The sequence below is a fragment of the Cynocephalus volans genome, chromosome 7, assembly GCF_027409185.1.
Source record: "Cynocephalus volans isolate mCynVol1 chromosome 7, mCynVol1.pri, whole genome shotgun sequence".
NCBI lineage: Eukaryota > Metazoa > Chordata > Mammalia > Dermoptera > Cynocephalidae > Cynocephalus > Cynocephalus volans.
Window position 1 is genome coordinate 84,470,176 of NC_084466.1, and position 12,094 is coordinate 84,482,269.

Here is a 12,094-nt window from a genome sequence, read left to right on the forward strand (position 1 = left end):
GTAACAGCAAGAGTGAGAGGGAGAGAGAAATATGCAGAAGGCATCCCTGGGGGGCTAAAAGCTGCTGCTAAATTTCAGTTGCAGTTGTCAGAGTTAAAGAAAACATTGGAGAAAATGTCTCATCGAGGGGTCCCCGGATCCTTCTCTGGGAAGCCCAGCTGAGGGATGGATGATGGCCAGCTGGCAGGGGCTTAGACGCCGGGGACCGCGCTCCAGCCGCTGAGCTCATTCACTCCAGCTAAGTCATTTTACAGTCAGAGCTGTTGCAAGATCAGCGCGAAGCACTGTACAGATACTGCGGGGAGCAAGGTAGAATTTGAGGAAAGAAGTATATGCTTATTTTTGAATATTTAGCCCCAGGGCTTCTTGGGGTTTTGATGAAACAGAATGTGTGAGGGCATAACATAGTAGTGAACGGCATGCTACGCTTGACAGTTCTGAAAGGTGGGTACTACTGCTGTCTTGGTTTTACAGAGGAAGAAACTGAGGCACAGAGAAGTCAGTTAGACTGTGTAAGTGTTGCAGTCAAAATCCCAGAGGCATGATTCCATCCTGGGCCATCTGAATCCATAGTCCTCTCTCTTCACCACTGTGCTCAGGCAACCCTGAGAGTCTTACAACTCTGGCCCTCAGTGCATGTACACTGTTACTTAGTGAGGTGAAGGAGCCCGGGGCCGCGTTCCCAAGGGGACGTCGCCCCCTCCTGAGAGTTCTTCTCATAGATCTCAGTTGCAAGATCAAGATGGCCAGGCCAGCCAGTGTAGATGGATTTTGCCCAGGAAACCCAACCAGATGGAAAGTAAACAACCTTGATCCACAGCAGGGACCAAGAGTCAAGAGAGCCTGGGTCTGAGCGAAGCCGTGATGTGGGTGCAGGCTGGCGGTTCAGGCCTTGCCACGTGCACCCCAGCATGCTGGCCCCTGCTCACATTGCCCAGGCTATTGGTCGCCATTTCAGTCCATTTTCTGCTGCTATAACAGAATACCACAGACTGGGGAATTTATAAAGAACAACAGTTTATTTGGCTCATGGTTCTGGAGGTTGGGAAGTCCAAGAGCATCTCGAAAATGGTATTTATTTGAAGACTCTGGTTTTAGGTAAAAAGAAATCATTCAAATGTGTGGTGAAAATGTTATTAGTCTTAATATGAAATTACCTGTTTTCCAAATCTTTGGTTGAGATTGAACATCCAGGAAGATGTGTCTTATCATGTGGTTTGATGTAACTACCAGCACATTTGTACTCTAATTTAGTCTTTTTCGTGACCGGCACTCAGCCAGTGAGTGCACCAGCCATTCCTATATAGGATCCGAACCCGCAGCGGGAGCGTTGCTGCGCTCCCAGCGCCGCACTCTCCCGAGCGCGCCACAGGCTCGGCCCTGTACTTTAATTTAGGAGACATGAATATTTCAGGTCATATTAGCATTTTCAAGGGTATTCTGAATGCCCAAAGGAGTGATTGATTGGTACTTTTCAGTGAGATAAAATGTCTCAGATTTAGGATATGTTTGTGTATATATCCTATTAATTATGTTATTTCCATCATCTACATCTTCTCTAATTCCAAGTACAAAAGTAGAGGCTGAGGATATTGTCCTTCCCAGGGTCACTCCCACCAGGCCACACAGGTGGCGGCTTGCCTTGCTCTCAGGGTGGGAGAAGTCTTTATCATCATCAGAGACGGTCACTGATGTCTTCAGTTTGTGGTTCCTGCCACCTAGGATTCTGCCTAGAAAAGTCTGAAGGACAAGATGGGCTCCAGGACTCCAGCTCAGAAATCCCTTTTCATTCTCAACCAGTATAAGCAGATGGCCCTGGGCTTGTTGTTCTGCAGGAGTTTAGCTGTGTGGGATGGAAAAGACCTCACTCAGCACTCAGCCCGTGGAAGCAGCTAAGGCTCTGGAGCACGATCGTGGCTGAGAATTTCCCTCTTCCTGAGGCTGTGACTCGGGCATGCGCCATGTTCACCCTTTGACGAGCAGCTGTGTGGACAGCGTTTTTCATGAGCAGTTATCACCTCTTTTTTGTTTTCTATGTGGACGCAAAGTTCTTGGTGAACATCGGTCATTACCAAAGAGCAGCATCTGAGCGGGTGCCCCAGGTGGTATTCCAGAGAGATAAGAAGCAGTGGTTGGCACAGTGTGAAGATAGAAAGTTCACCTTAATCGGCTAATAAAAATAGAAGGCAGCATATAGGCGTTAAGCACAAGTGAATGGTGCTTGTACTTGAGTATAAAGAATAAATTTCAGCCCTCCACCTGTACTCACCATCACTGATGACACTTGCTGCCTGTCACCAACAGGCAACTTGTTAGCAACATAATTAGAGAATTCCTCAGCACGTAGCTCAGCCCTCTACCTAAGAACAGTGGTGGGTAAGACTTCTCCTGACAGTTGGAGCAGATCATAATCTTTTGGACCCAATTCTCCATCAAAACTTATTCAGGAATCACAGTGCATCACTGCTGACCACTTCTAGGATATCTAAGTAAGCTTTGTGGTTATGATCAATAATACTTAAAAAATCAGTTAGTTGTAGATAAAATGTATGGCACTTACCACGTGCATAGCCCTTTTTATAATGATTTACCTTTATTAATTCATGTAAACCTTATGAGGTAAGTGTAGTATTTTTTCCCATTTCACAGAGGAAGACCTGAGGCACAGTGGTTAAGTAAGGAGTAAGTGGCAGAGCTGGGATTCGAGCCTTGGCAGTCTGTCGTGCTTGCTATGGACTGAATGTCCATGTCCCTCTCCAGATTTGTGTGTTGAAGCCCTAGCCTCCAGTGTGGTGGTCTTGAGGGTGAGGCCTGAGTTAGATGCGGTCATGAGGATGGGGCCCTCATAATGGGTCTAGTACTCTTGCAGGAAGGGACACCAGAGAGCTCCCTTGCATCTGTCTCTGTGCATGCCCAGAAATCAGGTGAGCACGTGGAGAGATGCGGGCATCTACAAGCAGGACGGGGACCTCACAGAACCCCACCGTGCTGGTTCCCTGAATTCAGACTTCAGTCTCTGGAGCTGTGAGCAGCCTGTGTCTGTTGTGCAAGCCACCCGATCTGCAATGTTCTGTTACAGCAGCCTAAGCAGACTGGGACAGTGCTCTTAGACTGTGTCACCCAGCCCCTCACAGAAGCTCCCACAGCCCCTCAGCCTTTCAGCAAACGTGTGCCCATGGCTTCATTTGGTCCTTTCCCAGAGGTGCCTCCACCGAGCTCTCGCTGGGAGCCCGCAGCCTCCACCCCCTGAGATAGGAGGACTGTGCTGAGCACCTCCGTCCTCAGCCTCAGGATGTGGGGGGGGCAGGCACCTCAGCTACCAGTGACTGCGTGACACGAAAGCGGCACCTCCGTGCTCCAGAGCAAGAGGGCAGCTTGGGCTGTGCCTCTACCAGTCCCTGCATCCCAGTCCCTTCCAGATGCAGAGGCAGCTGGTCACAATCGCGGGGGACACTCAGCTCCCTCTCAGGACTCGCTGCTCAACGGTGATGAGGTGATCTGGTCATCAGCCCTATCTGTGTGTTGCTATCTGTCCTAAATATGATGCTTTTATATGAAACCTAATATTCCAAATTACCAGGGTCTTTGTGATGGTCAGGCAGCTGTTTTCTGTCCTTGGGAAGGTGACAACTTTGCTGCATTGGCACAGGGCCTCTCCAGCTTTCTGCATAACCACACAAGTGCTGCAATCTAGAAACAGTGGTCGCTAAAATTGCTATAAACACACAATATAAACGATATGCCCCAGACACACAGGCCCCAGCACAGTTCCTGGAAGCTGCCAGAGGAGAGTCTGAGCTGGCGCTGAGGCTCGGCACCTGGGTGTCCCTGAAGCCCTCCCACAGCTCCTGCTGGACAGCTGCCCTGCCATGTAGAAGACAGACCATGCACGTGTCCTCACGGAATGCTGCCCTTTTTATGCTGTCCCTGAAAGTAAAAGAGAGTACGAATTGCTTGCTTTTAAACTACAAAGCACAAGTTTAAACCTGTCTCATCTCTGCTTGGAAAGAAGAGCCACACATCCCCAGAGCAGTAATATGCCATTTCCCTGCCTGCGTTTTCCCGCAGCATGCCCTCTGCGGAGTGGTGAAGCGTTGCCCTGCCCTCACTTCCAAATAGCAGCCTCAGGAAGTTACTAGAAAGCCTAGTGCAGTGCTCATTCTGGGTGATGTAATGCATCTATTTGGTTTTAGACCAACCATTGATGTCTAAAATTGGGTATTAAAGAGAAAAATGGAAAATTAACATGAACACTACCTATAAAAGCAAAAAAAGTCAATAATTTGAGGGATTGAAGGGCCTCAGCTTTTTCTCTAATAAGCAGGTGAATTACAGCAACAATGCTCTACCTCTTTACTCCCTATTTGGGGAAATTGGGAAATGTCTTCTCACTGGCCAGGGGAACAAAAACACATCTCATTCTGCATGCCTTAGAGGGGGAGGAGTCCTTGTTTGCTTTGCAGTTTCCTTTCTGGAGCTTTTAACTTTGTCTGAGCTGTCCTGCCTGTCGGTGGAGAAGGGCCTCTTCTCAGGTAGCTTCTGTTTTGAATAGCATGGGATGGGGACAGTGTTTGTCAGAGTGGTTCCTCATCATGCACAATATCGTTACCTCCATGAACCACTAGAGCAACTAAAATAGAAAAGACGGGCAGTGCCAGATGCTGGTGAGGACATGGAGCAACTGGAGCGCTCATACAGTTACTTTGCTCAAGCAGCCACTATGGAACCTCTCTGGACGTTTCTTTAAAAATTAATCACGCACTTCCCATACGACAGAGCAGCCCCAGCCCCCGGGTGGGCAGACCGACCTCTCTTGAGCATGCTACTCTGGCCACAGGAGCTTGCGGGGAAATTGCGGGCTTAATTTTTCTTATGCAAAGTGGGAACTGGGAGGATTAAATGGATTGCTTTATGAGAAGTCCTGGCACATGGTGATGCACAAAGAAATCTTAATTTCCTCCTCCTCACAGGACATCTCTTCAAATTCGCCCCATGCTGGGGAACGCAAACTGACCTTACCTGGGTTTTCTCCTCCAGCCTCCTTTTCTGAACCTTTTCTAGTTTGTCTCCATGTTCATGGGTGGCTGGTCCTGGGGCACTGTGGATGTGTGCGTGATTAGTAACATGGCTAATGCTAATGAATTCACTAATCCCTGATCCCCTGGGTTGTGGGTGTCCCTGGTTAACACTCCTGGTCTAAGGGCGGCGCCACACAGCTCACTGCTGTGTAGTCAGACAAGCCTCCAATCCTGTGTGCAGCCCTCACCAGCTTGTGTCCTGACGTGTCCAGTAATTGCACCCATCTGAGCCTCCCTTCCCCCTCCCTTACCACAGTGGGTCCCTAGGCGTTTGGCACCTAAGTGGTTAGTAGATCACTAGCTAAAGACCTGTTAACTGAAGGGTGCACTCTTCTCAATGGGACAGCTAGCACATCAAAACGATGTTTTTAAAACCCCACTCGGTGGTGGTCTTTGGTGGTAGGGGGTGGAATGTAATTAAGTACCATTTGTCACCTAGCCCAGCTCAATAAACTTTTTTGTTGCTGTGATGCTACTAGAACAAGAACAGTTTAACCAAATTTAAGTAACTAAAGCTGTGGCCTTAGAAGGATTTTAGGACTTTAGATTTCAGTCAATCTGTGAAAATCAAGATAGTAGAAACCTTTCTGAGACGCACCTTTAAAATTAGTTACAATAGTTATGTATGTGCTATATTCACAGCTCCTACTTTTAAAAGCCAGCAATATAACAAACCTTCAAATCACCATTTAACCTGTATTAATTTGGGAGGGCTTCATATTTTCTGTAGGGGAGTTCAAATTTCATTTTCCTTTTTTCCCTCAGCAACTCAAGTTCTTACTGAGTTGCGTAATCTACTTTACATAGCACATTATTGTTGAAAAAGGACTGTGTTCTTTGATAACTAGACCTAGAGTGTGAATTCCCACAAGTACAGCTTGAACAAGCCCGCCTTCCATGGCCCAAGCACACCCCGAGCATTCGCAGCAGGAGCAAAACTCCGAGACCCTGTCACCAGGGAGGCAAGACGGCAGGTGGAAGGAGCCAGTGCGGACCCTTCCTGTGCTTTTCTTGGTTGGGGAGGGGAGTCGAGCTCTGCCACCATGTGAGTAATGCCGGTCTTCTGTAGAAGACCCAGGAAATGCAGATGGACAGAGAGCTCTGAGAACACATACCACCATCCTGCCACCCACATACTCATCTCCGTACGCTGCTGTTCTGTGCGTTTTTCCTGAATGTACAGCATGTACACACATGAAGGGAAGGTACTCCAAGGTCCATCAAGGCCTGGGCCACCCACTCCACGATTCTGAAGTCCCAGAATGTTTTTTAAAAGGTGAGGAAATACCAACACAAGACTACAAAAATTTTGGTATATAGGATGTGTATTAACTTATGTGTAATGCTTAATGCTCACACAAAGACATGATAACTCATGGGTGTACTGCGTCTGGAGAAAACACCCCAAGTTTAATTTTGTAACTTGGGTCCATCGTGATCCCTTTTCCACAATGCTCGTGACAGGTTCCCTGTGAGATGTTAGAATCCATATTTTACATTAGTGTCATCATATGACATCTCTCTGTCAACCAGTATAATTCTATATCACTTTCGTTGCTGCACAGAAGTCCATTGTATGTAGTGCCACAATATATTTAGCAGGTCCTCTGCTTGGATGTTTATCTCTGATCCCTTTGACAGTATAGCACTCTCGTGAATATTCTTGTGCTGCTTCTGTACACATTTTCTTACTTCCTTAGGGTGAATTCTGAGAGATGTAATTGATGAAGCAAAATGGACTCATAATTTTTAGGTTTAAATTTTTTCTTTTGAAAGCTAGTGCTCTCCTTTTTAGAAAAGGAAAGCAAGTCTTCCCAAGCCAGGGTTGGAGTTGGTCTCTTTTACCCCAAACATCAGTGCTTCTCTGTTTCATTGTCATGAAATGCCAAGTGCCACCAGCAGGGCTCTGTGATGGGGTTCAGAGCAAGAGTGCTGTGCCTAGGCGTGAGCGTGGCCAGATGCGCAGGCTGGGTGCTGGGGGTTGGGGGTGACGAGGATACTGTGGGGAAGTGAGGGAAGCCTGCAGGGCCATGGCACATGTGGCTGGAGCAGAAGATGCAAATCAAGGACTGAGCTGACGCTTGGATGCCAGGCTGGGCCAGCATGAAGCACACCCTCAGTGTACAGCGTAAAGGGAACTACTCCAGGGCTCCCCCAACTCTCAGCCCCTCTGAGTCCCTGCAAGGGTCCCCGAGCTTAATTGTGCCTCGGTGCTCTGCTCTCCCTCCCTCTGTGAGCCTCACACCACGATATAGCGAGTTCTGGGAAAACATGTCTTTTGCAGTAGGATCCAGTGCTTGAGGACTCCAGAAAAGAAGATCCAATGAACAAGAAGGACTGGTTGCCAACTGCCAACCAGGTCCTTGCTCCCCGCCTTCACTCACTCCAAACCAAACTAAGGAGTCTGTGCTCCTCAGCCCCCATTTCTGTTCCCAGCAAACTCCTCCCCTGCTGCTCTCGCCCCAGCTGCTTCAGCTCCTCACCCAACATCAGCTTGACCCTGCAAATCTGCTCCTTCTAAGTCCCCAGACTGGGCGCGCCAGGAGCAAGTAGGTCTCCTGGAGAGCTGCACTCGTCACTGAGCTTCCTGTCACTGCCCTTCCTCTTGGAACCGCTCTCCCTCTGCCCCCTCTCTGTTCAAATCCCGTCTCTCTTTCCAGGCACACCCACATTCTGTCTTCTTTAAGGAGTCTTCCCAGAAATCCCACAGGACATTTTTGTGACACATCCTACATTCCGCTGTGGGATGTAGATCATGCCACAGGGTTTTAAGTCCTCGAAGGCAAGGACTACCAGCTGCAGTGTTCTTCCTCCTCTTCTGAGTGGGAGAGTCACAGGGCCTTGCCCAAGCAGCACGATGTGGATGCTGGCAGAGTGGCGTGGGAGCCGGGAGGAGACGTGCCTCTGGGCGAGGGAAGGCAGCCTGGCAGAACCGGGCTGCCTCACAGAGACTGGCGGTGCCAGCATGCCTCTTTGGGAAGGGTTGGGACAGCTTATGATCAGAAGAGGGCTTGCAACCCTATAAAAGCGATAGATGATGCTTGTCAAACTAAAAGAATGGGACTGAGAGCCAATGGAGAGCCAGAGGGGAGCCAGCCCCTAGCCCCCGACCTTCTCCCCAGGTGTATGTTTTACCCCTCATTGAATTTAATGCTGTCTGTTGTTTTTGTGCTGAGGGATGTTTACATTGATTAAATTACATCTCACTGTTTTTGGAAGAAAAGGAATTAATACACATGTCACTTCTGTTTCTTGCAGGCAACTATGGTCCTGAGCTCTGCACATTTCTGGTTGGGATTATTTCTGGTTCCTACTGCATGTTTGATTGAAGACGTGGCATGGAGAGCGTAAGTTGAAAGTGATGTAGTGACCCTGAGTCCTGCTCATCTGTCCTTGCCGTTGTCATTCACAGGAGCCCTGCCACAGGATGTTAAGTGCTACAGGTATTCTGAAGAAACAGGTCTCCAGCCACCTATGAGTGACAGGCTTTTTTTTTCTTAATTTAAACTTGTGCTTCCTCTTGATATGAAAACATAGACAAAAAAGGAGTCTTGAGCAGACTGTGTGAAGTTCATCAGGGACAGTGCCTTCTACGTGGTTATAAGGAAGAGTTTCTAAGTACAGACCCATTCCAGCAAATTTAGCATGTATGACTCAAAATTTTTGTATCTTTATATCCTAAACTCAGTGCTCAGCGATCACAGATATGGCCTGGCTTTAAATCCCATGCTTAAACAAAAATAGTGTATATGTAAATCTTTTCAAATTACAAGAATGATGTAGTGTTCATTTTTCCAAACAATTCACACTAGGAATCCTTCCAATAAAATTCTTCTAGGGAGTTAGTTTATGGGCCTTTAGAAAATCAATCACAAAGATGAAATGGTAATGTAGGTTAAATAAGAAATCATTCAAACTTAATTTTTGCTTATGTATTTTAAAATACATTGCTTTCAAAATATCCTGTGTACAATGTAAAAGAAACAACTAACTTCCAAGATAATATAAATTTTAATTTCATCCATGAGCAAATGAGAGGTTGCTCCAAATGAGATAATATGATTTTCCTTTTGGGTAGGCCCAGTTTCTCCTACAAATAGTTTCCAGCTTCTCTGAAAATTGAGAAATCTAGCTTGGCTTTACTTTGGGCAAAAAGCATAATTATCTGGGGACTCTGAGGTAAAGAATTGAAACTTTAATCCAAACCTTCCAGGAAAAGACATCAGATTTCATTTTTATCTCTCTTCCTCCCACGCTCAATGAGAATTATTCTCTCCTGACAGTTTAGGATGTGTTTTGAAAGTCTTCATTTCAGTGTTATCTTGACAATGGATGATACTTTTGGGGGGGAGGGGGCGAGGAGAATCTTATAGCACATATTTTGGGTTCTTTCCTCCTGCTTACTAAATTTTTCAACTGTTAGTAAAAAATTAAATAATTCTAATTTCTTAAATGCTTTGATTTACCACTACTTCCATTTTATTTGCTAAAACTGTGTTCTGTAAATAGTAGAATCAGAATCCTTAAAAATGAACAGAAGATAGCCAGGAGAGAGATATTCTTAATCTAATAGTGCACTGTAAGAAAATATTAGTTCTATTATTTGCTCTTTTGGCCAGTAGGCCTATTTGTGGCCCAATATAATTCCCTTGCTGAATTTGTTCAAAGTTGCAGAGATAAACTAGTTTTAGGTAAATAAAGCACAGTCTTGGCTACATCCGATAGCTTTTTCAATGTATAGTGATTGAGAAGTAGTAACATGATTATAAATTAGTCTCAGACTCTTTTAACTCAGCTATCTTAAATTAATGTCATGAAAAAAGATTTTATTGAGACTATATTTGCAAGAGACTTTAGCAGAGGTATTTTTCTTGCATTTCAAAGAGAGTTTTTGCAGATCACAAAACCTCTGTGCTTCCTTGTCTGTTTTCTGGATCTTTTCCAGTGTGTTCCAAGTAAAAGCTCCCTGTCACCATGAAGCAAATTATCTATTCCCTCAAATAGGACTTGTTTTTGCTTTCCCCTGGCACTGTAAAATTAACACCGTTTACATTTTAACAAGGATAAATCAAATGACATTGCTTCCAGCTCCACCATATGGAAAGAGTAAAAGTCACTTCCTTTCCAAGGAGCTTGCAGCGGGTCAGAGCAGAGACCAAGCTCTGCAGAGGAGGTGCTGGTGGGGGTGAGCAGGGAAGGCTGGCCATGTGTGTCGTCCTGCTGAAGCAGTTGCAGGCTGCTGCCTGCTGCCTGGCACCACGAGCCCAGACACAGCTTTCCCCAGGAGCTGACAGCGTCTCAGCTCTGCACTGAGCCAGAAAGGCCCCTGCTGAATTCCAAGGAGGATGGTGTATATTATATGTCACCTGGCATATTGCCCAAAGTGTGTGTTCAGTTTGTAATATCTACTTAATGTCTAAACTGCAGACACCTCTCCCCACAAAAACAAGTATTTTGTGAGTTTATTTGGGCATTTTCCCTCTGATTGTGCACCTATATTATATTCCATCTTATATTCCAAGCCTGAAATATTTGTTGTCAGGCAAGTAAATTTGGATGTTTCTCCCAAGAAAAGAAAGCATATTGTGAATTAACTGTTTACCTCTGATAAGGCCACAATGCTTAACTGTGATTTCTCTTTCTGAACTGCAGCTTTAGAAAGCATGTTCTGTTTTTTTCTTCCTGCACACTGAACAAAAATATTAATCCTGATTGTCTACAACTACCCATCATTTGGTTTAAGTCATCAAATATTATTGAGGCATATGATGTGATACACCTTGAACTTCCAATAAGTGTTTTAAATTAGTGAATAGGAATTAAAGAGCCTCCGCGGAACTTGCTCTGTGACATCAGCACGTGGTGGTGTCAGGGACCTTCCAAGTAGTGCTGCAGCTCTTCATTCTTGCCCTGGGCCAAGCCTAAGGATTTCTTGTTTCGTTCTGAACTTCTTTTGAAAGGGCTTTTAAATTCCTGCGCAAGGCCTTTTCAAATAAAGTTTCTGTAAGCACTTAAGAAAGTGAGTTCTCTGTCTTTCTGCTTTTCTCCCCTTTCTTTGTCTAGTCTGTTGCTTCCATTTCAGGACCTAGGCTGTTGAGAGTAAGAAGAGAAACAGAATGAGGTAATTCAGTCACTTTTTTCACGAAGTCTGTCAACTTTCGGGGTGAAGATCCATTATTAGACTATCTCAAGTCAGATTTGGAATGCCATCAAATGCCTATACTCTTATCCTGTTAACCAGTATTTTCATGAGGCCCCAAACCAACCTATTTTTTTATTGAAGTAATTGATTGATTATATGTGATACCTGGCTAATGAGTATTTTTATTAGAAGCATGAAGTTTAAATTTCCCAGAACTGTTTTAATATCCTATAGCTTACGCTCTTCCAAAATGCTTACCTCTGACAGCATGCTTAGGTAAGCTGCCATGTACCAGTTCTAGGAGAAATTTGCTAGTATTGCTTTGTAGAAATAATACAAAGCTCAAGGCCACTGAACACAGAGGAACCAGTTTCCTTTTGTCTGACTATCTCCTGTACTTCACCAGTCATCACATGATACGTTCCCCAGTTCCAGAATGACTTCATTTCCTCACTGTAGTCCCAGACAGGCGGTTAAATGGAAACAAAAGGTAATAAGCAATTTCTATATACAAATGAGCTTTCATTTTTTTTTGAACTTTCTAACTAAACTGATTTCTTTTGAATCACATTGTATTTACATTTTCATCCACATTTAGAATTTAACATTTTATTTTACCTTGCTATCCTTGCATGCAGAAGAAAGAGCCCAGGAAAAAAGTTTTAGAAACAAAAAGATGAAAAGTTTAAGATCCTAAACCAATCTGTTTCTTTTAAAAGTCCCTAAGAACCTGGAGATATGCTTCGGCACATCTGAAAGCTCCCATATGACCCTCACACTCATCTGTCAGTAGCCAGATACCCTTGCTCTGTCCCTTCTGTGGTCTCTTGATATGGGGTTCAGTGAAGCTAGCTTCGGGCCACTGGGGATAAGC

The 12,094-nt window shown here is 45.3% G+C and overlaps 1 protein-coding gene across 1 annotated transcript in view; it reads left to right on the forward strand.

The window, feature by feature from the left end:
• Nucleotides 1-12,094, forward strand: part of ATP8A2 (ATPase phospholipid transporting 8A2) — a 584,662-nt gene that overhangs the window by 521,399 nt on the left and 51,169 nt on the right. Inside the window, exon 37 of the mRNA XM_063101556.1 lies at nt 8,337-8,425. Within this exon, the coding sequence (XP_062957626.1) occupies nt 8,337-8,425 (89 nt within the window). The remainder of the gene's footprint in view (nt 1-8,336; nt 8,426-12,094) is intronic.